General features: G+C 45.7%; 1 protein-coding gene across 3 annotated transcripts in view; it reads left to right on the plus strand.

Annotated features, from left to right (window-relative positions):
• The window catches only part of dennd1b (DENN/MADD domain containing 1B), a 92,156-nt gene that overhangs the window by 49,124 nt on the left and 17,622 nt on the right, over positions 1-25,410 (plus strand). For all 3 annotated transcript variants that reach the window (XM_086268427.1, XM_086268428.1, XM_086268429.1), the window contains 5 exons: positions 5,181-5,281; positions 7,026-7,071; positions 8,210-8,311; positions 16,695-16,820; positions 20,423-20,524. In XM_086268427.1, the coding sequence (XP_086124553.1) occupies positions 5,181-5,281; positions 7,026-7,071; positions 8,210-8,311; positions 16,695-16,820; positions 20,423-20,524 (477 nt within the window). The remainder of the gene's footprint in view (positions 1-5,180; positions 5,282-7,025; positions 7,072-8,209; positions 8,312-16,694; positions 16,821-20,422; positions 20,525-25,410) is intronic.

Genomic DNA, 25,410 nt, shown 5'->3' on the forward strand with positions numbered 1-25,410 from the left:
GTTATTACTGCTCCTGTGATGCGTTGTTTTTGTTGTTGGGCAGATTGACCCGCGAGTTCAAGCGGAAATGGCTGCCGCCATTCTCGAAGCCGCGTATCTGAGCGTATGTGTACTTAACTTGAAAGCGCTCCGGCTCGTTATCCGGTTCCCCGTCTTGTGATCGAATATGTTACTGGATGAGAGAATTATAATTTATGTCAGAGTTCGTCCAAATGTTGGCTAAAGTGAGCGTCGGCAGCCACTGGATGGACAGCCAGTGTTTCTCCAGTCTGCTTGCTACAGATAGAAGATGTATGAGAGAAAGTATTGTTAGTAACATCGTTAGTACCATCCAGCTGCTTTTCACCACCTCCGCCTGTCCAGCATCTCAACCGAGCAGAGTGAGACGGGGAATAGAAACACACACACACACGCTCAGAGATGTGCTGCATTTATTCTGCCTGCTCGAGGTGCTGCCTGTGTTAAAGCCCCCGGTGAACCCAGCGTGTCAGTCTGTCGGTACATGGCTGCCGCGTCTCGCAAGCAGCCAAAAGCAAAGGAATAAATCATGATCGTACAACAATGCGTCAGTTGACTTATTGCTGCTTCGTGACCAGAGGTGAATGGTGCCGCTGTTTTCTTTTTTGTTTTTTGTTTAAAAAGAAAAAAAAGCCAGTCGCAGTGGCGCAGGGGCGGGAGCCAGCCGTGCGTGCAGCCTTGTCATAGGCCCGTATAATAGGGCTGCATCGGCCCTTCCTCTAACTAGTCAGCTGGGAGGACCCCCTCTGAGTCTTTCATATGCCGAGGCCCCCCAGCTCTGCAGCCCAGCCTCTGCCCTGCCTATCGCCCAAATTCACACCGCCCCGACCCCGGCACTGGCTGACAGCAGCCCTCTCATCAGGCTGTCAGGCCTATGCTAACAAGGAGCTATCCATCCAGCGTGCCCTGGAGTGCCAGCTGCCTCTCTGTTTCCAGCCTTTTCCTCTGTTCCTTCCCCGTCTCTCTTTCTCCCACTTCTCTCGGCGTCTCTCCCCCCTCGCTCTCTGTCTTAGTAATTCTTTCTCTCTGACATATTATTTTCTGTCCATCTGTCTCTCACTCTCTCCCGCTACACCTCTCTTCCTCTCTGACTTTGCCTGCCTCTTCCTGGGAGTCTTAATGTGTCTGTCTGCTGTTGGGCAACTGCAGAACATCAAGACATCCTCCCCCCTCCTCCCCCACCTTGTCCTCGATAGACTCGTCTCTGCCGTGTGTCTTAAGGCGCGTGTCGTCGCTGCGACGGTGTGCGTGCACATGTGCGTGCAGAGGGTGTTCAGAGCGTCGGCTTCTTTTTTTTTAAGCATGCATCTGTTTGTGCGCGTCGTCTGCGCTCACAGGTGTTTGTACCTTATGCCTTATGTCTTCCTGTGAGGGACTGTGTGGGAGGCCTGGCGTTGGCTGCTGCCTGCGTTGTCCTGCGTGCCCTCTCTACCCCCCCCCGCCACCTACCTGTTTGTGGCATGCTTGCGTCGTACGGAGCCTGACACCGGCGTTTGTCAACAGAGGGAAAAGCAGAGCGTGGGTAATTGGTGACTACTCCGGAGAGGAGAGGGAAAGGCTAACACAGCAATACAATGACAGGGAGGTGGGGGGGGATGAGGGAGAGGTGGCAGGGGACAGAAGGACAGCAGGAGGAGAGGAGGAAACGGAATAAGTAATGGAGACTTGGGATGAAAACAGGATTGAATTTGGAGAGCGCGCAGGGACAAAGTTGGAAGGAGAGGCTGCGAGTGTTTCAGGCCGGTGTGAGGAGGTCAAGAGCGGCCGTGTCGATTCCTCCTGTCAAACTGAATTAGGTCGCCCGCAGCAGCGGTTATTCTTGCTGCGTTTAAACCAGAGAGCAGCTGGTTAAAGGCTCGGCGACCGTCATAGGACCTCGTTAAGTGCGATCGTAGCAGCATTGTTTGTGCCTCATGTCAATCTGCTCAGGTGAAGAATAATGGGAAGGGTATGGCAGAGCGCTGATGTCTCGAGCGGGTCTGGACTTAATTGAAGGGCGGTGCTGCTGTTCGGTCATGAAAACACAGTTTGGATGCAAAATTGAGGTTTATTTATCTAAACGTTGTTCTCGATTCAGTGAAAAAGTGGCAAATAAAATATGTGTAAATACAAAAACTCCCCTTTTCTATTCTGCTGCTGATGGATCGCCAGGAAACAAAGGATCACATCAAACCTCATTATTGATAAACTGCTTCATTCCTGAGTTTATGGCGTCGACTTTGAGTTGCAAATTTTCTTCCTCTTCCATCTTCTCCAACCTTCACCTCCTCCTCTGTATCTCTCGATCCCTCTCTTTTCGGTCTGTCCTTCCTTTAGTCTCACTGAATGGATCTGGGAAGACCCGTGTTAGTATGGACACTTTCTGTCTCGGCTACAGCGCACTAAAAAGCTCTCAGGGCAGAACCAAAGACCTTGACTGCTTTTTGAAGCAGGCTGTCGCTGTATAATCGGTTAGCTTCCCTCAGAGGAAGGGGCAACACACACACATGCACAGTGTGTAGGAGGCAGGCAGCCCCTCATTACCGGGCATAGCCCTGGTCCCCGAGGACTGGACCCAGCACCTAATCCTGTATTTGTTCTTGGGGACTGTATCTGTGATTCTCCATTGAATGGAATATTAAGCACCAGGTCTTTTGTGGAGCGTGTAAGCCATTTGGCTCCACTCATCTATTATTTATCAGCCTGGCAAATATTTTATCAGCCTTAGCCTCTCATGGCCCACTCTCATGTGAAGCCCCCCTATAAATGAAGAAAAAAAAACAGGGGTATCTTTTTTTTTTCTTTTTCAATTTATCCTCCTTTTACTTTTTGCCTCATTTGTTCTAAAACCAGGACAAGGACACGGCCGTGTGTATTAGGCTGAATTAGAGAAGCAAATATGTGAAGTATTCCTCTGGAGTTCCCTTCGAGTTACCTTATCTAAGGCGCGCTGCCGCTTCCACCGCTTTGGAGATAGCACATAAATGAAAAGTGAAATCTAGATTTGCTTTATAAATCATTATCTTAGTTTCAGACTCCCTTCTCGGCCGACTCCCCCAAGCCAGCCACCCAGCCTGGGAAGAAGAGAAGCGCAGAGAGATACTCCTGTTTTCACTTTCAACCTGAGAGTAAATCATGCCGGTTGGGGGGCTCACCTTGAGGCTTGGTGGAGATAATTGGAGTTGGTTAGCGAGGTGTTCTGAGCCATTACCTCCTGGTACCAGCGAATGGCTGGGGCTTGTCTCTCACTCCCAGAGGAGGGATACAGTAGCCTGTTGGCTCTGCGCTTCGCGTGCGTGCGCGCACATGCATGCACACGTGGCACGTGTACACATGCGTGCGTGCACAACCGCAGCCAGATCGGTGACCTTTCCCGATCGCAATTTTAATGGCCCCTCAGCATCGTAGGGCGTGAGAGTTCTGATCGTCACTTTTCCACCAAGTGCTTCACTTTCATACATTAATATTCATAGCATTGATTTATTTTCAGAATTAACTAAAAAAACAGGAAAATAAAAACCCCAAACTGTTTGCCAGGGAATTAATCCTGACAGGAGCGTGGCATTGTTGTTTTATTTGAAGACAGCAGGAAGCAGAAATATGCATATGCAGATACACAGAGCAAGACACCAATTAAATGTTGATTAAGTCTTAACTATTGTGGGACTGCGTGTATGAGAGATTGCAGAGAGACAATTAAAACGAAACGGAAAAAAGAAAAGACGTTGGCTTTTTTTTTTTTCTGGCCAAACACACACGCTGGGAGGGAAACACACACACACACACACACACACACACACACACACACACACACACACACACACAGGCTTTCTGTTGTGAGCTTTTCAGATGTCCGGGCTTGATCTTTGGGTGGATTCAGAGGGGTGGGGCCCCTCTCTCTCTCTGGCAGCGGTGGTTTTCAGCCGCCGAGCTCGCCCGCTTTTGGCCGGTCAATTGTGACACTGCGTGTGTCAGCGAGCAGGGGGTCTCCTGGCAGTTGCGCGCGTGTGCGTCTGATAGCGTGTGTCCGCTTCACACATTGACTGTGAAGCTGCAGCAGTATAACAGCGGCTGCTGCTCCGGGGTCCCGGCGGTATTGGCCTAGCCCGCAGTCTCTCTTGGCTAACTCATGTTTCATTCTTTGGCAATTTGCCCTAATGAAGTCCCGCAGGAGCCCCTCAGACCTCTGTTCTCTTTCCATATTTAATCATGTTATTTTAATCTGGGGGATGAGCTAACGCCTGTGTGTGTGTGTGTGTGTGTGTGTGTGTGTGTGTGTGTGTGTGTGTGTGTGTGTGTGTGTGTGTGTGTGTGTGTGTGTGTGCGCGCGCTGCAGGTCATTACTGTAGCTCGGTTTCATGTGATGAGATGTCAAGAGGGAGATGCTGGCTTTAAGACAATGGAAGACAATGACTTTAGTTCTGGGTGTAATATTGGTTTGACAGTGTAAAAAGCTCCTTTGAAAAGCAGTGTCATCTTCACGTGATTGCTCCTCATCATTTGTTTAAAAAAAGAGGTTAATTATTCCGTCTTTTCCCTTTTAATTTCCCAGTCATCGTGGTCGGGGTAATTCAGATTTTTATGGCTACTGTCAGACTGTTTTGGCTTTCTTTTGTTGCTTTTGTGCAGGTCACAGCACAATCCCAACTTACTGACACTGATTGAAAAAGAGTTTAATAATGAACTCTGACTCTTTAAAAAAAATGGGGTCAGAATCAGTGTTTTAAAGTAATGACTCGTAATGGCCAGGTGCAATAGCAGCAAAACGTGTTTGCTCTAATGACCCTGGACAAGTAAATCGATACGGAGACGGCGCTGGATGCGTGTTGGCTGCTTTCCTTAGATCAATCTTTTTAATAGTTTTCTTTTCACATCAGTCGTCTCTGCTTTCTCTGTCACGAGGTCGGAGGCGGGCCCTGTCAGCGGGCTCGGCCATCAGAAACGGACGAGGATGTGTTCGCATGAAACGACTGCATGTTTGGTTTATATTAAAGGACATAACAGCGTGTGGGCGGGGCCACTGTAGTCATTTTTTTTAAAGTAATTTATTACTTAAAATTACTTTCACCAAGAGCACAAATCAGAGTCTCCAAACTGTTCTGCCTTTTCATGAATTTTATGTTGTTGCTCAAAGTTTTTCCTTTTGAATCCCTCCTCCTCACGTCTTCTCTCTCTTCCTGTAGTTAACGGCGTGTGTCCACGGCGCCGCCGCTTTGCTCTTTCCCATGTACTGGCAGCACATCTTCATCCCTGTGCTGCCCCCGCATCTTCTGGACTACTGCTGGTAAGGCTGACCACCTCTGCAGCACACACGCAGCAAACACCACGAGCATCAGCATCACCAGTGTTTTCTCTCCAGCGCACACGTGTGCAGACGTGCACGCACGGCACGTCTGCACACGTGTGCAGACGTGCACGCACGGCACGTCGCGCTCTGCCACTAAAAGTGCAGACACTCGTGTTCACACCTTCTCCCACCCATTCTTCATGTTCTTGCGATTCCTCTTGTGGCGCGACTTCTCACGTGTGGCTTCCTCGACATAATGAACGGCCCCGATCACCGGGCTCCATATTTCATGCCGGCGCCGCCGCGCTGTCATCATCTGGGCTCTCTCAGGGTTTCATTACCAGCGATCCAACGCAGATCCGACAAATCTGGACGGACTTGACTGAAACTGGATGCGGAGCGGGAGTCGCGGCTCGTCTGAACGTCAGATCTGAACGCGTGAAAGCGTTTGCAGCGCGGTTACGTTTGTCCAGCGCTTCACCATCAGCCACATTTGGCTTGAAGAAGCTATAAATCACTGACAGTGAAATATGATTTTCAACACTCTGCAAAGACTCATCATTATCTTATTCAATCACAGCGGTGTCCTCATGCGCTGATTAGATAATGCAATTACATTAGATGTGTGCGTGTGTGTGCATGAGCGTCTCTGCCCATGCCTGTGCGTCTACTGTTTGTGTAACTGGATCTGCGTAAATGTCGAACATTCATAAAACAGCATCCAGGCCTGCTGCTTGTTTTTCAGTTGCTTTAAGCTGATTACAAGCCTGTGGCTGCTGAATCATTCTGGCCAGGAACACGCTGACCCCAAACTATCCGATTATTACCGCCTCTGTAAACCTCATCGTAAAAACGGTTTCTATTATTTGACTGTTTTTGTTGATTTTATTCCTCGTGCTGATGGGGAGCGGTCCGTGATTCAACTTTTCCTTTCCGCAAACTTTGAAAACGAAGATATATATCACACCAAATGAGGACGACATGATAATAACCCCGAAAAACCAAACACTTTATTTTTTTTGTTGTTTTTGAAAATAAAAATAAAACTCTTGACACATCTGCCCTTTAACTTTCTGAGGGAATAATTCTTTCTGCACTTCCTGAAACTATCAGTCGACTCGGAGAGAAACCGAGCCTTAAATGTTGCACTGATGCTTGTTGTTTTATACTTTTGTTATTAACCAGTAAGTTTTGCATTTCTGCCAGTATAAGTCGGTGTGTTATTTTTAAACTGTTCTTGTTTAATCTTTTATTCAGTCTCAATCAGCGATGTAAGGAAGGCGAGAACACATTTTGTGCTTTTACCTGCTTTTAAGAATAAATCCTGTAACATGAGATTAGTTTGTGCTGCTGCAGTTAATCTGATGCTGTTGGGAAATAATCACAAACCTTACAGTGAGTAGAAAATGTGCTGCCTGTGCCTGTCAGCTGGGTTCAATTAAATATAGTTGTCAGTACATGCAGCAGTGTCAACTGTAATTATTTTAAGGATTAGTGACCGTTGTTATTTTTAGCGATACGTGATTACCACTGTTCTTAATCATTTTAAGTCAGGCCTTCACATTTCAGCACATGTAACCCTGAAATGTATTCAGATTACATTTATGGAATACAAAGAAACTAATTTCCACAGCTGTGATTTTTTTATTTCAAAGACTCGTGTCATCGCTGAAGTGTCCTCCGTGAATGTTTCCTCCGTGTAAGCGTCTGATCTCACAGGTCTCACTCTTTCTGTCCACAGCGCCCCTATGCCGTACTTTGTGGGAGTTCATCTCAGTCTGCTCGAGGTATGTTCGAAAGTCTTTAGCATTTTCAGTAGATTTGAATGTTACGTGTTCATTTTGTAGATGGTTTTCATTTGAGTGTTTCAATAAGATTTGACAGCTATATTTTCTTCTCTTTTCACTTCCTCTGCTGCTTTCGTGCTTCCTTAAAGCAAACGTACACAGAAGCCCAAGAAAGCATCTGCAAACAAAGAGCTTTCTTACTTCATTGTGTTGTTTGGGGGGCAAGTCATCAGCAGCACTGCTGCTTTGTGTGAATGCATGTTGCAAAAACACACACGCTTACACTTGTGTGCAAGTGTTAGTATGTAGGTGTGTGTGTTTGTGCAGATGCATATGTTCTAATGCACACGTGTGTGTGTGTGTGTGATATTTGTCTGACAGTTGCGGCAGTGGCAGTATTTATCACACTCTGCATCCGTGACAGACCTTCTTTCCGCCACTACATAATTAGTCCAGATCAGCATGTGAGCCTCCGCTGCACAGGCTGTCACAAAAGTGACAAACTAGAAATTCACACACAACGCTGCCCCCCCCACCCGCCGTCCCCGCACACACACCTGCCTGCATCCTGCACCACACTGAAATAATTGTTGAATTTGTCGCCATCAGGATGCGTGCGGCACGCCGCAGCATCACGGTGTTGTTATTGATGCGTGAGGTTTTTGGTGCTGTGGAAAATGTTCGCGCGGTCCAAATGTTTTCTCTCGGTGCCATTCTTCATTTCGCCAGCTCGCGTCTGCGCGCGCGTTACCGTAAACACGTTCTAATCATTTTTCTCCCCCACGCGCCATTTTTCATCCTTAATCGTAAAGGAGTGTGATAACTGTGCAGCTTTAACCGCGGCTGCTGGATGTTCATGTTCCCGGGGCTTCAGGACAGAAATAACTTTGTCTCCCGGGAAACGCACCTGGGCCACACTGCGGGTTTAAAATCGTGGCGTCGTTTCACAATTTAATAATTCCACAAATACAATCATTTATTATGTTGAAAGATGTCAGATGCACAGGAAGTCTCCAGCACAACCATCATTAAGAAAAACAATAAATGATCGCTCTGAGTGTATGTGTATACACTTGTGAAATAATAATGATGAGAATATCTACGCTGCTGCACTAACGTCGCCCTTTTCCTCCCGTAGAGAGTGCGCAGTCGATCGCTGGAGGACGTGGTCATCCTGAACGTGGATACAAACACCCTGGAGAGCCCTTTCGACGACCTGCACAACCTCCCGAGTGACGTGGTGAGACCAACGCGCAGCTTTTATTGCTACATCGCACACACACACACACACGCAGTAATCTCACGTGCACACGCGCATGGCAAGAAAACTAAAGCGCACACACATCCAGAAACTTGTCAGAGTACGGCTCTGTCCCCTCCCCGCATCATTAATGACTGCAGCACTGGCTCCTCAGACTGCGGCTGTCTAAAGTAAACTCCCGTCGCGTCGTATGACGCTGGAAGGCAAACAGCATTCCCCGACCATCAGAGGCTTGTGGGAAAATGTGAAACTCCCTTCCCTTCATCTCCATCCATTCTAATCATTATTTCACAAAGTCTTGCGTTTCTGCCTGCCCACTGGCACGTTTCTGAGGAGGAGAGATAGGAGGAGGCAGAGAAAACAGGCAGAGATGGGTGATTTTGTGGGGGGAGCGAGTGGGAAGAAAGGGGCCAATTACCAGAGTGGGCAGTGAAGCCACCTGCCAGCGCGTCGTCTCTTTAATTAACGGAGCGCCGACGCCGGTCAGTGCTACGGGAAGCATCACCGTGGCGTCGGGGTCACTCGCACACACCGGTCTTTGTGGTGTTTGTTTAGCTCTTCTTCACGGTGTGTGTTTAAAGCTCCGCCGTGAGACGGCGAGGCCCCGCCGAGGCTGCGGACGCTCTTTTACCCACGCTGCTAACAGTATATGCTCGGGCTCCACCGCCTACGGGACTCCTGTCCCAGCAGCAGGACATAATTTCATCCACTGCCCAGCAGACTCCAGACCTGCTCGCACTCCCACACTTCTCTGGTTCTCCTGGTTTAGCGCTGCTCAGCCTACTATGACTGCTAGCGTGTGTGAATGCCTCTTTACTGTGTGCACCGATCTCTTTTACACTTTCTGCCAGCTCTCTCGCCCGTTTGCCTGCCTGACTGCTGGAGTTTCATGGCACCTGTCTGCCTTCTTGTCTCCCTCCCTCGCAGCGCTTCCCGCCTGCCTGGACGTTTCCCGCAGCCGCTGTTTGCTTCTCTGCCTGTCTGGCTACCTTCTTCTCACTTCCTGCCTGCTTGCTTTTCTGCACCCAGGGACCGAATCCCTAAATTAAATTGCAAACTGAGTTTGTCATAAAAAAGAGTCGGGGCTTTTGAAGGCGACAGAAGCGGAGAGAGAAGCCTTTGTCTTTGCCGTGTGATAAATTAAGTGGCAGGCTCGCAGGCTTTTTTGCTTTGATCCCCACTCGCCATTTTTCCTGACTAATGACAGAACATAGCCTGCACATCACGTCGAATTACACCACCTGAAACGGAAACTTTAATATATTTATCGTAACAAATTGTTGTTGTTTTTATTCCCGTTCATTTCCCCCTCCTGTCTCCTCTCATCTCTTCGCGGAGGTTAGCAGATTAATAACAAAGCGAGCAGGTACTAATTGAGTGGAATTCCAGGTCTCTTGTTAGTTTGCTTGTTAGTGATGAGGACACGCCACATGGCATTTGATGTTTGTGTTTACACAAAAGGAGGCATTGTGCAGTTTGTCAAAGTGAGGCCTGAAATCTTGATTAATGCTGAGCGATTCTCTGCCTGGGCTGAGCTGCCGAGCTATGAAAGGCGCTCCTGGTTTCTCTGCGGTTCTCGCTGTAACGCTCGGGTTTATTCGGCGTGAAGCCCAACGATTATTTCACTTTGTGTGAATATATAAAAGCATCAAATGGATTCAGAGGCCACGGGCGGTTCTTCTGCGCGTACGACTAAAAACACCCCGATGTTGATTTAAGGAAACCTTTGGAGATCCGTTTAATTGTGGCGGCGCGAGCACATGTGGACTCCATTACGAGGATCTGCTGACCAGTGGCCGAGCTTTTAGCGGGTTCAGAGTTCACAGTTGTCCCGAATTAGTGTCTGTCTTTCAGACGGGACCCCTGCTCCAGCTCCGCCCCCTTAATGGTCTTTTCCCGCAACTTCACACATAATATTTTAGATTTATTGACTATTACGAACGCTACCACGCCAGTAGCGGTTCCGTTTAGCAGCGAGAAGGAAAGATCTGACTGAGAGTAATTGGTAAGGATGCCGCCAACGTTTGAGGGCAACTCTTGATTTTTATTGTTTTTAAATTGGAAACGTCACATTAATCAAAGATTCAGAATTAATTTCTTTTTGTCTTTTTTGTTTTTATTTGGAACATGAAGGATATCTGAAGCGTGGCGGTCCACAGCAAAGCCGTGTGTTTGTTTGTTGACTGTTGTTTTTAAATAAAAGGCCTGATATTATCAGACAAATGGAGCCTACAGTGCTCTGGCAGGATTTTGCATTATTTAGAGTTGCTTTAACCAAAAGTTTCGATACTTTTTTTTTATACATTAATGTTGATCTCACAACAGGCTGCGCTCATGTCAGTAAAAGCAACGTGTTGACAAGCTTACTGAAAAGGAATAGTCGATAAAAACAAATAAAGAAGAAGCTGTAGTTTTCCCTGGAAGATCAAGGTATTTTTGTTTCCTTCTCTGAGAGCTGCGATTCTTCAGCAGAGATTGTGCTGATAAAGTTATAATTGGCTTTTGGTTGGAGGAGCTGTTTACTCCACCAGTCATTAAAAGTATCCAAGAATAGCAAATTAGGAGTCTGTTAATTCCGAAAACAAACACCGCGCGTCTGAATCGGATTGTTTTTTGATCCTGGCAGTTGATCTCAAACCAATGATGGAAGAATTTTTTGTTTTCATGTATTATTCTTTCTGTGCCGCGTATTCAAGGTGAGCTGCTACAATGCAGCTCACATCTTTATTTTCAGATGCTCCCTCTCACATCACAGCCTAATTCCTTCTATTCTCCTCCTCTCTGCCTCTCGCTACTTTGCTGACACCGCGTACCCGTACGTACCTAGCCTTTGCACATTTGATCATTTGTATTCCCAATCAAGGGGGGGGATTTACAGCGTACACTCCTACTTCCTGTATTTCAAGCCTACATTTGGAGGTTTACAAATGAACGAGGGGGTTGAGGCTGCGTCTGCGCGCCTCTCCTGAGATCACCTGGCACACTTAATCAAACATCGCGGCTTTAATTTGGCGTTCGGTTTCTGACATTTTCCAGAAAACAACATCTACGTCATCGTGTAGAGCAGAGCGCGGCAGGCAACACTCACACGGAGACACCCGCACGCCGGAGGAACGTTTGTCGTTCACATGTAGTTTGGGGTAAACTTTCTGCTCAGATTTTGTCCATTTTCACTTCAGAATAAGTCAAGTTTGCTTCACTTAAAGCAAAGCTGCCTACGGTAAAGTCCCTCGCATGCTGTGCTGCAACTACGTGGTAGCTCAGCGCCGGGAATGCAGTCGCTCCACCCCAGCTACACGCTGTACTTTACCAGAAACAGTCCTGGAATCTGCACCACATCATAACAAGCTGCAAGCAAAGTATCTGATTTCCTTGTTGTGAGTCTGCATTGTACCGACTGCAAACGTCAGACGGTGCTCATTTAAAGCCTCGTTTTCCAGGTTGTGATTTGTCTTTCTGAGGCGTGCACACTCCCGCTGCAGCGTTAGCAGCCCTTCATTGACTCGCGTGGAGTTTAAAAAGCTGCACTTCATTTTCACATAGTCGGTCTGCCGGCGCTTCGCTCTGGATTAGAAGTCAAAAAGGGAGAGCAGCATCACCCACTGCGTTAGTTATTGAAGTGAGGGATGACATTTAGCTGTAGTTAATTATGTATGCAAAACTCAGCCGCTCAGCTGCTATAAGAGGTCAGCTTGACAAAGTAACCCCACACCGGGCAGAATCTCATGGCAATGAGATAGCCCTATTAAAACACACACACACACACACACACACACACACACACACACACACACACGCTGCTTCCCCCCTTTGCTTTCTCACCCTTTCTCATTTCGCCTGACTAATGTATTGCAACGCTCTGAATACTTTATTCTTTAGTTTTTTCTTCCACTGCTTTACTGATTTAAAAAATAATAATTTCTTGCAGTCAAACCTAAAACTAGTATCGATTGTATTTGTGTAGATTTGTCTTTGTTCTGCATTTTCATGGTTAATTTTCATTTTGCGGTTTAAAAGATATCTAATATTTATCTTTAATTGAAAGAATGAATGATTTCTCACAGATTCCAAGTTGCGTTCTGTCTGTGTGTGTGTGTGTGTGTGTTCTCTGTGCGTCTTTGTTCAGATTTGTGTGTGTGTGTACAGTTCAGACTGCAGCACATCAAAAGAAAGTGGGAGATTTTCATAACTATTTTTTTCTTTGTAGTTCTTTAATTGCGTCCCCATGGCTTTCTTTCCCTGGACAGATTCTTAAACAAAACATTCCTTTTTTGTGAGAAGAAAATCCAACTTTTTATTCGTTCTTTTAAAACAACAGAAGCATCGGGGTCGTTATTTGTGAGACTTTTTTTTTTTTTGTAATGCCCAAGTAAAAATTTAAAGTAAAATTCTACATATCTGTATATAATCGAGCTCGTTTGCAAGGCAAGTTTATTTGTATAGCACAATTCAACAACAAGGTGATTCAAAGTGCTTTACAGAGACATTAGAAACAAGAACAAATAAAAAGCATGATTTAAAATTGAATAAAACAAGCAAATAAACTAACTAACTAATTAACAAACAAACAAACAAACAACAGGATATAAAATCAAAACAGATAAAATCAGTAGTTAAAATGTAAGTTTTGAAATTTAAGCTTAAAGTGTGGATTTGGTGCTTTATTCAAATGCAGCTGAGAACAGGTGAGTCTTCAACCTGGATTTAAATAAACTGAGTGTTTCAGCTGATCTGAGGCTTTCTGGGAGTTTGTTCCAGATATAAGGAGCATAAAAGCTGAATGCAGCTTCTCCGCAGATGCAGATGTTTTTTCTTCTCCTTTTGTTTATTAAAAGTGAACGTTTGTGTGCGTCATCATTACCTGATTCTGTGTCACTTTACAAAACAGGAAATCACATGGTAAGTTTGCTTTTTTAAAAATTCTCCAAAAGCTCGTGCGTTTCGCGCACACGTGCGCAGCAGTGCGAGGCCCTTGATTGATGCTCACTCGATGCATCAAGGCGGCGGCGTGAGCGCAGACTTTCGCGCGCGTTCACACAGATGCCTGGTGTCACCTACAGCGGTATCATCCCTTACATTCAGGCAGGGATCATCATTGCACCTGCTAATTACCATCTCCAGCTGGAGAGTTAAATGGAGATCTGTTCTATGTCTGACCTTTGACCCCGTGCTCTTTATGTGACGCACTTCAAATCCTGTTTGGGGCTGGCTGGGCCGGGCCTTAATGAGGCCCCGTGTCTGCCCTCTGGGGGCCGAGCGCCTGGATGCCCCGCTTTCATCCCCGACCATCTTCCCTTGATGTAAATTGAAAAGATCACAGCTATGGGGAGAAGACCTGTACTGGAAAGGCCTCTCTGCATAGATTATGAATATCATAACTCAACAGTTTTTCCCCTCTCTCTCTCTCTCTCTGTGTCTCTCTCCGACAACCGCCCACTCCCCTCTCTCCCCCTGCCACCCCTTCCCTGTACAATGCTATAGTTCTAATTGGACCCAATGGGGGACTCTCTGCCTTTGATCTCATCACCGCCACTGTGACTTTACACTAAAAAATGTCACTGCCAAATAGGGTTATCACCTGTAGAGCCTGGCCTTCCTGTGATGCCTGTACGCATCTCGTTAGCTTCACTCAAACTGCAGAAGTTAATTAGTTTGACAGAGCCATTACCGCGGAGGCACACCTGATGATTGTGGCGTAGGCGCCATATTCAAAACCCAATTACGACGTACACGTTGGTTTTATTTATTTCTTTTTTGTTCCCGTGCGAGGCGCGTTTTCATTTCTATTAACCAAACAGCTACGACTATATTTGATTTGTAATATCTGACAATTTAATTAATCGCTACGTGTGACCGAAGGAGGATTTTTGAACTCTTCCCGTGAACGAAGGTGAAACTTCCAACTCTTCGCTTTATCGCCCGTTTTTCAAACGCCGGGAAGTAAAAAAACAAAACGGTGATTGTGTCCCCACCTCATTAAAAAGTGTTCGCGGCGCTCTCACCCGTTCAAAGCTGCAGTGCGCACAGTAAACTCCACGATCCGGCTCCTCTGACAGTCTTCGGGGGTATGCCTCCCCCTCGTAGACTGACATTGTGTTCGCTTTGATTCTCCCCCCTCCAAAAAGGAGAGGGGGGGAGGCAGTTTAATGATTTGCGAGGAAGGGGGAAAACAGTGAAAATGCACATAAACATTAAATATTAATTCCAAAAAGGGCTTTACATAAACATAAAAGCATTTAGCACAATGAGTGAATATGGAGATGACACTTGTTAATTTAACCGTGATAAACTTTCTGTTTGATGCCTGGGAGCATTTGCGATGGCAGCACGGGGACGCTGTGGAGAGTGAGAAAGCCCAGGGGAGCCAAATCAACACTGTTCATTTTGTCTTTGTCCCAGTTTAAGACCGCCACACTCTCCGGCTGCCTTTCTTTCTGCCTCTCCCCGCGTGTCCTCCGTGTGAGCTGTGCTAACACTTTGCTTCTCCTCCCTGAAGTTTCCCAGATCGGCTAATTGCAGATGCCAGATGACAAAATCCCCCCAACGCCGCGGCGCGATGTGCGCGACCACAGACCAGATCAGCACTTTATCATATTTGCTGCAAACATGCGGTCAGATGTTTTTCTGCTTTCGTCGCTTTGACTTTTTCGCTGCAGATACTCAAATTTTATTCGTCTCACACACATACACAGTAAGACATCTGGTGAAATGCTTATTGCAATGCCCGACCATTAAATTGCAATAAGCAAATTTACAAAATTTACAGATTTTAAATTTCAAAATTTACTACGGTGGCCCTGAGAGGCCAAACGGACTGCAACTTAAACAAACACCAGCTGCAAAAGTACACAAAACACAACGGAAATAGGAAACACAGATTTCCGAAAGCACAAGGGAAGTGTTTCTGGGGAGACAATAACCTGGCGGACCAGTTGCAGGAACCAAAACATGCTAGGTAAGTGTGTTTTAATCTCGTGATTTTTAGTTAGGCTAACACACCTCTCCGACAGGTCCTCCACTTGGTTTAAGTGTCTCTCAGCGCAATTCTTAGCATGTTTTGGTTCCTGCAACTGTTTTGTCGGTTATTGTTTCCCCAGAAACACTTGTGCTTTTGGAAATAACTTTTTTCCTATTTCCGTTTCCCCATTTCCGGTGTGTTTTGTGCGCTTTTGCAGCGTTTTTCTTATTGCTGGTGTTTTCTTAAGTTGCAGTCCGTTTGGCCTCTCAGGGCCACCGTCATTTACAGTAAAAATGTGCAAATAACAATTTAAGAGGTGTGCAAATAAACAGAGTGCGTGCGGTGATGTGATAGATGAGGGTAACAGGAACAACACTGGTACGTTTGAGAAACCTCGACGTGATGACTCTACGTTAGATTAATTCAAACGGGAATTTTCCCTTTTCTTGGTGGTCATTGTGCACTCCCAGTTTCTGTCCCAGTTTGGCGGGTGGTATTTGAACCTGTTTTACGCTGGTGTAGAATATAGACTGAAACAATGCAAAGTTTGGAGGTGCACTTGATCCATTTCTCGCTAATTGAGGTTGAAGGTTAAACGTAATGTTTTCCTTTTGCAATTGGGATTCAAAGCCAGCGCTACCAGCCCACTGTTAGAGTAATCTAGACTTCCTGCGCAACCCGATCAAACATTGTGCTTTTGTGCTAGGCTGGCACAGCCCACACAGAGAGGAGCAGTGCCTCGCTAGCTCTGCCTCCTCCTCGCACTGCCACAACACAGACTACTGCTGAGCAGGTGAGGAGAGCCTCTTGACAACTTCCTTCCCAGACTCCCCAGGGCCCGGTGGCCAGGGTGAATCTTTTGTCATCCTAAAACAAGCTCGGGCCTGCTGCTCCTCCACTCTCGCCTGGAGTCCTGGAGACAGAGCCAGGAGAGGGGAAAATAATTAAAGACGCTTTATGTCAAGAATCCTCTTCTAGAGGGAGTCCAGCAGAGCCAAGAGGGGAGGGGAAAGCAGGAGGGAGAGATGGTGAAAAAAGCAAGAAGGTGATGGGCGGCGGAGGGAGGGAGGGGGTGAAGTGCAGTATGGAGAGGGTGAGAGAGGAAAATCAAGAATGCGAGTTTCCATTTCCTCGCCGATGTCCCCTCCTCCTCGCCGCCCCCGTGCTCCGCTCAATTAGCAAAGCAGCAGGTGCTCCCAGCAGCACAACAGATCGGTGGAAAGGCTGAAGCTTCTCCCTTTCTTTCCTTTCCCTTCTTTGAGATGACCTGCAAATGTGATACTTCACACCCAGAATGGGCTAGCTGTTTCTTCCACCAATTTCAGAGGTGATAATTTAACTTTTACCCCTCCGTCTCTCCCCCGCACCCCACCACCTCTCTCTCCCGATTTTCTTTTCCATCAGGTGTCCTCGCTGAAGAGCAAGCTGAAGAAGCAGTCGACAGCGACGGGAAGTGGTGTGGCGAGGGCCTTCCTGAGAGCGCAGGCTGCTCTGTTTGGATCCTACAGAGACGCTCTCAGATATAAACCTGTAAGGACGTCATTAATCACCATGTTAATCACTGAAAGTCACTGAATGTGCGTAAAGAGTGAGTTCGCTCAAACAATGGGCGACACTTTTATTTAACTTTTGTGGTGTAAAAATCACGCATGACAGCTAATGTGAAGAGTACGGTGTCCGAGTGTATATGTGCAAAATCTTTCACATGCTGGGAGAAGCGTTGTGACTCCTTCAGGCTCAGCTGACTGCAGGTTTCCCAACCTTATAAACCAGCGGTCCCCAGCCTTTTTTGCGCCACGGACCGGTTTATGTCCAGCAATATTTTCACGGACCGACCTTTAAGGTGGCGCGGATAAATACAACAAAATAAAACCAGTACCGCTACCAAAAAAAAGAGTTAACGATAAAAACACCCGAGGCTCAACTCTCACGGTCCGGTCCAAACGACTCACAGAGCGGTACCGTGCGTTTATATACAGTACATTCATATGCAGTGATGCACATAGGCCGGTGTATTTTCTCCTAAGCATGCGCAGCACACAGCAGCATTTTCAGTTTGGCTGAACAGAGTCAAATTTAATCTGTTTCGACTCAAAGTGAAAGGTGTGTTTTCAGTCAGAGCGAGGAGCTAAGGTGGGCTTGTCTGAGACGGTGAAATGTCAGAGGAGCCGAAAAGAGTCGGGACGTTCCCTTTGAAGATCTCTTTTAGCCACCTTTGGTGTTTAACTCGCCTTTGCTAAGCCCCCTAACATTTCTTTTCTAGATCTTTTCTGCTTATCAAGTCTGAATCAGAGCACAGCAAACTACACCATGTCCTGTTTGTCAGATAGCAAAGCCTTTGTTCCTCTGGCTTTGAGATTAATTGGACTTTGTGGACTCCCGGAGTCAAGATGCTACATTATTGATGCTGTCTCTCTTTTCTTTGTATACAGGCTGTATACGAACAAACTGCCTCCCCTCTGACACAGGCGCCGAGACTCTGTGTGTTTGTGCGTGCGAGCGCATCGCGCGGCGATTTCTCAGTTCGCTCACGTTCACACACTGTTTTCTTTTAGACTTTTAGGATCTGTGTAAAAGCTTTGGAGTTAACATACATGCACAAACTACACTTGTGATTTAATAAAGAAGATCTCTACCCCGTGTCCCGAAATTTGGGGAATATCGCTCTGCTCGTCGTTCTGAAGGAAAGATCTTCCCAGAGAGAGCTGAGGCGCTCTGTAGTTCACAGACCCATATGCCTCGACAGAAGGAGGGGTGTGGATGCTCGGTGAGAGTCTCGCTGGGTTGTAAATGAAACAAAACTCGAAAATGATAATGAGTCGAAAAGCAATCGGCTGATTATACGGGCAGATCGTCGGTTTCGGCTCACGTTAAAGCTCCCCAGGTGCTTCTCGCTAGCTCGGAGTAACACAGGTGTCTGACAAAAGAACCCGAAATAGCAAATCGGTTTTTACCACCATCGGTGAGGCCAGGCTGGGTAGGCGGGTGTGCGGTCGGTCCTATTCGCTCAGGTTTGACTAAACGACACGTGTAAGCAGTTCAGATCATCCAGCCAGATGTGAAGCTGTGGATAAGTGTGGTTGAGGTGCAATCGCATGTTTAAAAGTGGTAAACATTATTTTAGACACAGAAACCTTCTCCGTGCATAATCTCAGAAAGTTACAGTTTGCTCACAAAATTTGCAGCTTTGTATGCAAAGTGCCTGCACAGATATAAGCCAGCATGAGATGGAAGCATCCAGAACATGCAATAAAATGTTTCCATTTTAAATAAAGACTGCGCATTAAAGCATGAAGCCTGACCGACACATCATCGTCTGTCTGAAAGAATCTTCCTCGTTTTTACTGTTGGCTCATCCTCAGCATTTGCAATTTTGGAATTCAATTCAATTTTATTTACACAGCACCAAATCCCAACAACAGTCACCTCAAGGTGCTTTATATTGTAAGGTAGACCCTACAATAATACATACAACAATCATATGACCCCCTATGAGCAGCACTTTGGCGACAGTGGGAAGGAAAAACTCCCTTTTAACAGGAAGAAACTTCCAGCAGAATCAGGCTCAGGGAGGGGCGGGGCCATCTGCTGTGATTGGTTGGTTTGAGAGAAGGAAGACAGGATAAAGGCATGCATTGAACCCTGTGATGTGGTAAAATCACGCCAAGTCCTTCAATCGATGTTTGTTATTGTTCTGCTGTACAGGAAAAGTTCACCATGTGAACAAACAACAGGCAATCATCAAACTTTACACTTTTTCCTCTGTAACCTGGAAGCTTTGTGGTTCAGTGTAATGAGTCTCTTAAAATAGCTAAAATGATTGTTGTGATCCTCCTGTAACGGTGCAGATAAAAACACGTTCGTCCTTCCCCACTATGGCGAAATCTGTTCTCTGTGCGTCCTCCTTACATTAAATATAGGGGGCTAAATGCTTCTCGCTCACTCTCAAGCCAGTTAAAAAAGAACAACTGTCAGCATGAAAAATAAAACCAGTAAAGCAGCCAGGAACGGTTTTCTTTCTACCACAGCAAACCCAAAGCAAAGCCGCGGTGCAACCACGGAGGAGATGCGCATCACCTTCCTGCTGGCAAATGTAGCCAAGTAGAAATTTCTCACCAGCTTTGTTTTCGTGTAACCAGGTGGTGATGAATCGAACAACCTCCGCAAACGCACATCAGTGAACTGTCCCTGTAAAGATGGGAGAGTCCTGCAGCGGCGCTCGTAGTCGTGCACGGCAGCTCCGAGTTTGAACACTGAGCTCTGTGTACTCGGGAATTTTTGTTTTTCCTTAGTAGCCGTTAGCTTCTCAGTATGCTATCCAGCTTTGCACGCTGCAGTGTGGTCTGTAGCTGATTAAACCACGAGTCACTTTCAACTCTTACAAGATAATATGCCGTAAAACTTTTAGTGATGTAAGTGGAACTGTATTCCCGTGATGTAATTTGGGCCACTGGTATCCTCTGCCAGTCCCTGAAAATGGGGTTATTCTCCAGCGTTGTTAAGTTGTTTTTATGTGGCGCGCTGTGCTCGTAGCCTGGAACAGACTAAGCACATTGTTTTACCTCTGAAGAATTTGGAGCATCGTTGAAATCTGTGTGAATTATGTTAATTATGAGAGAACATGAACTGGAAAAGGACCGTGGGGCAGCGCGCGATTGGCCTGTAGTGGTTCTGTTGTCATCCTGCGTGTCTGTAGCTCACAGGCCGACAGACATGATGTAAGAAATGGTAATAATGCAATAATGTGTTCGTGTGGAGCACTGTTGGGTTTACTGGGACGTGTATCTGGTCCAGGGGAGATCATGTATGCATTGCCAGGGGAGCAGTTTCTAATTTTCCTTTTTTTGTTTTTTCCCCCAACTTCCACTCTTCCTCCTTCCTTCCTGTTTGGGTTTTAGCTCACTAATGAAGAAATCGTCTGAAATACTCGATGGTTAAAAGATGCAGCGTGTAACGATGCCACACATCATGTGCATGACACGAATCCTTCCATAAACAACAACAACTGGTGCCGTAAAAAAAACAGGATATCGCGTCTGTGCTGCTTCCTGCGGCTTCGTTGGTGCGAAAACAGATTGGTGCAAACAAAAATGAGTTTTGTTGTTTTTAAGCAAAAATGTTTTTCTGAACAGGGAGAGCCAATCACGTTCTGTGAAGAAAGCTTCGTGAGCCATCGTTCGAGCACCATGAAGAACTTCCTGTCCATGGCTGTCAACCTGCAGCTCTTCAAACAGGTACAAACCTGTGCGTGTGTGTGTGTGTGTGTGTGTGTGTGTGTGTGCGCGTGTGTGTGTGTGTGTGTGTGTGTGTGTGTGCGCGTGTGCGTGTGCGTGCGTGCGTGCGTGCTCTGTGCTGAAGTGGAAAGAATGTAACATCTTTATCTATATTTGCATTCTGTTCTATAAAAGAGGGCCGTTACTCGTCCTCAGATCAGCACCATCAGCTGTTGTATGCACACACTGAGCGACTGCTTACTTGGTCAGTTAATCTAACCTCTTCTATCAGGTTATTTTTGAGCATATTTCTTGTTTCCATTGGTGAAAGTTTTTATTTTTATAGATAAAAGTTGCCTGGTAGCTCGTCTCGTGCTCAGCAAATTGTCAGCTGGATTTGCAGGAACGTAGAGGCGAGAGGCCTGGGATTATGTGAGGTTACTGACCTCCAGAAACAGTTTACAGTGGATATCTCTTAGTGCACATCTTAATGTTTCTCTGCTCGGTTTTATCTGGTGTAAAAAAAGAAAAAACGATATCATGTCCACGTGTCTATAAAATCAAAATATGGGACCAGAATTTTAATTTGCTCCTCAGAAAATCTAAAATCCGCCTCGTATAGGTTTTGTTAACTCCGCCGGGGTGGTGTGTGTGTTTACTTGCTGTGTGTTTGTGTGCCTGAGCGCGAGCAGGTATCCTTTATTCATGTGTGGTTTCCCTTAAAAACCACTCATGTATACTTAATATGTTTTTCCCCCCAAAATCCCTTCAGTAATACTAAACTTAGCAGAGACGAGTGGAAAGACACCTCTGGCACCGAAGAAAATTTCCTCTCGCCCCTCGGATTTTTCTTTGCGCTCTCTGACCCACGATACTAGTGCGATTTACCCCCGAGAGCGCAGCACAGCAGCCCTCAATCAACCTTTTGTTTCTCTGGACACTCTGTTTATAATTTTCCCAGGCAGAGCAGATAGCGAGCAGCGGTTCAAAGCATCCTCCCGGCTGGCTCACGCCTCAGCGGTAGCATTGGGAAACAGGCCCTTATCTCCTCCTCCTCTCCAGCGCAGGAGATGGGGCGAGCTTATCTCCTCCACTCCTCTCGCTACTAAAGTGAAAGAGGCCAGCGGTTCACCCGAGCGCTGCTCTGGCCGTGACCTACATCCACTCGGAAACACACAAACAAAACTCGACTGGCGTGGCCACACACGTGCACGCATTTGTTTTCTGTGGTCCTGGAGATGGTTGGATTTTTATTTTCCCAGCTCATTCTTACCCGACGACACTCTCATTATTTGTTTTAACGCAATACATCTTTATCGTCACGTCACCAGCTGACGACACAAAAGTGCGCGTTAGAAACTCGGACTGCTGCCTTTTATTAAACAAATGGATCAGCATCCACAGATGTGCAGGGATTAGAGTCTTTCTTTAATTATTCTGCTTCCTGTTTGTTTTCCCTTTTCTCCGGCCGAGGTGAGCACTTTGTGCTTTATTCCCGGCGGGATCGTTGACAGAGGGAACCACGGGCCAATCGTAGCTTCCGTTTTTAGGCTTTGTCGGTGTAAACAAACAGTCTCAACGCTCAAACGGAACGAAGCTACACAACAACCCAAATGGGCGGTTTTAACACCGTCAACATTACGCCGGCAGTAAAATTTAAACCACATTGTTGGACTTGACAGACCATATTACACACGTGCGTAATGTTGAGGTGTTACCTTAGTTTGAGGTGTTACCGTTTCAGCAGGAAATTGCTTTTCTGCAGGTACTTTGTGTTTTTGGAGTGTTTTAATTCACTGCATAGCAGCTCTTTGGTTCTGCAATCAGCCAAGTCAAATAATCAGAGTTATTCATGCAAACTCAGGAGTTTGTCATTATAATTATGGAGCTAAAGACCCTGTAGTGTCACATGACGTTTAAGGCTAATAGTTGCATTTAATGCCCTTATTATAACAACTGGACTACCTCCTATTACTAAAAACCTACTGTTGTTCTGGTTCTTAAGTGAACCGACCCTAAAATAAGTAGACACAAAAGTTAGACCCCCCCCTCTAAAATGTCACATTTTCACCTTCTTGCAAACTCGCAGTTTCCTGCAGTGTTTCCTCTCTGCTCGGTCCACCAGCTCATCTCTGCTCCGAGCAGCAAGTGGGAGAAATCATCCAAAAGAATGCGGGGGGGGGGTCTGTCAACGTTAACCTGCTTCCTATCAACCATCCTCAGCTCCTACACGTACAGCAGAGACTGAGTCAATGAACTCTTTCTCCTATTGACAAAACGAAGCCATGTGCTGTTTCACTGGGACTTGGACTCCAGTGATTTATTATGCATCAGTCTTGGCGGATAAGAACAAGATTGTCGAGGAATGGTGTGTAATAAATTAATCCGTTGTGTGCGGTCGCAGTCTCGCAGTGCAGAAAGCACACTTTATTGTGTATCACAGCTGCTGCAGGAAACTGGAAAGTAAATATTATTTTAGCGGCAACAGGAAAAAATGCAAAATGCAGCTTTTTCATATTTCTAGTATTTGCATGCGTCCTTTTTTCATGTCTATAAGCATGCTTGATATGTACTCCAAGACAGCACGAGGGAAACAAAGAGACATTTAGAGTCGAAGCGCTGCAGCAGCACTATCATCTGTTCTTCATACTTTCACTTGTCTGTCTTCACATATTTAGTTTGGCTTGGATTTGTTTTTAAATCAGCAGCAACATTTGTTTGAGTCTTGAACAAGTAAATGACTCGATTTCCAAATGTTGGCGAAATCAGAATTCTGAGTAACCGTGAAAGCGTCATTAAAGCTGGCCCTCGTTCGGTCCCGTCGTGGTTCTTTCCTCAGAGTTTCCTCTTTTGAAGAATCCATTACTGTCTCGCTATTTAAAAATATCCTACGTGACCTCGCCATGAGGCCAACAACGGTGCTGGTGCCAAAGATGCTCATGTGAGTAGGGACTCGACTTCTTTTGTCCTAAAGCAGCAAAGCTGTTGCTTACAAAGGTTAGCTTTAGCTTCAGCTTTACCAACAAAACTAAACTAAAAACAAAAATTACCAACAGGCCAAGAGGTACTTTAGCACAGCGGTCGCCAACCTTTTTTGTGCCGTGGACCGGCCTTTAAGGTGTCGTGGATAAATACAACAAAATAAAATCAGTACTGGTACCAAAGAAAAGATTTATTCGTAGCAAACGGGAAAAGACCCAGGAAAACTGAGTTAACGATAAAAACAATAAAAAAAATAACAATAAAAACCCTGAAAACCATCAATTTCACACCCGAGCCTCAACTCTCGCTGCCCGGTACCAAACGACTCATGGATGGGAACCGGGCCGGGGGTTGGGGACCGCTGTTCTAGCAAGTAGTAATACAGTATGATGTCATGGGAAGCAGTACATCAAAAGAACGACCCATTTATGCTGCCTGGGAAAATGTCTTTGTTTCATTCCTTTTCCTCACTTAGCTTACCAGCGAATTGTGTTGTGCAGTTGGGCGAGTGTGTGAGGCCCGCCTGGGTCGGACGAGAGCATGAAATATCCTTGATCTTAACATGCAGGGCAGGTGAACGCGCACAGACAGGCTTACCTACCAGCCAAACGCAGGTTATAAAATGTTAGTTTGACGGCTGCAGAAATTAGAGATGGACCGATCCGATATCACGTATTGGTATCGGTCCGATACTGACGTAAATTACTGGATCGGATATCGGAGAGAAATAAAAATGTAATCCGATCTATTAAACATCAAAGAAGCACCTCGCAGAACTTGCGACATGGCGTAACTCGGCTCATAACCGTAGCACATCGGAGCAGTGTGGTCACGTGATAGAGCAGCTGTGTGTGTTTGTAGCTTCGCTACCAAACCGACATCTCATCCCAGAGAGAAGTAAAGCAAGTGTGCAAGTTCATCTCTGAATGTTTGTAAAGCATTCCCACGTTAAGCTTAACAACCGATATATGGAGCGACTGCCTCCCCCTCCCTCTCCTGCTGCTGCTTCAATAATGAAACTGATCAATGATCAGCTGATCGGCTTTTCTGTCGCGAGTCCGTCTCTCTTGTTTGTTTTTGGCCCACTTTGCACCAGAAAGAGGAAACCAGCGGCTGAACAACAGCAGCACGTTTAAGCTTGATCAGCTGTTGTTAGAATTTATTTAATATTACTTTCTACACCAGGATCTTTTTCTACAGCTGACGGCTGTAACTGTGCAGGGGCGGATCTAGCAAAGTTTAGCCAGGGGCATGAACAGGGAAAAGGGGGCACAAAGACATACTTTTCTTTCTTATTCTCATTTAAAATGTCGAGCTTTTAATAAATAATTATCTGAATCTTACAACCAAAGTTTTAATCTGATGTAAAATGTATAGAAGTCCATTACTGCATATAGTAACTGTTAAGTCTAATATATCCTAGTAAGCTATAGTACTTTTTCCATCTGTGCAGTTCTGTAGAAGAAAGATGTTGAATCTATTTAATTATTCTTGAAAAATAATTTATTTCTGAGCACTTTTTTTTCCAACCTGCATCAAATTAAAGTTGATTACGTCGATTAAGCGTCATGAGGTGGAGCGTGGGGGGTGGTTCCCTATTTTTATTTTTTTATTTTTTTTGCTGGGAGTTTTAGAGCCCTATTGATTAGGTTGCTTACTCTTTAAAATACCAGAATAGGGAGGATGGAGCAGGTTTAAGTTTATTAGATTGATCAGTTTTGCTGAACTATGAAATATTTTGTTGTATTTTTTGCATACAGGTGTAACAGAGTAGCTTTAGTGTTTTTTTGTTTGTTTTTTTAACTTGAGTATGAACTTATACAAAAAGCAGCAAGATATTAAAAAAACAGTTTTATTGATTAAAAAACACATTATATCGGATTCATATCGGTATCGGCAGATATCCAAATTCATGATATCGGTAT

Source organism: Aulonocara sp. 'chitande type north' Nkhata Bay, linkage group LG17 (genome assembly GCF_057382095.1).
Source record: "Aulonocara sp. 'chitande type north' Nkhata Bay isolate Kocher_YH1m ecotype deep benthic linkage group LG17, A_spYH_male_GT1.1, whole genome shotgun sequence".
Classification (NCBI taxonomy): Eukaryota; Metazoa; Chordata; class Actinopteri; order Cichliformes; family Cichlidae; genus Aulonocara; species Aulonocara sp. 'chitande type north' Nkhata Bay.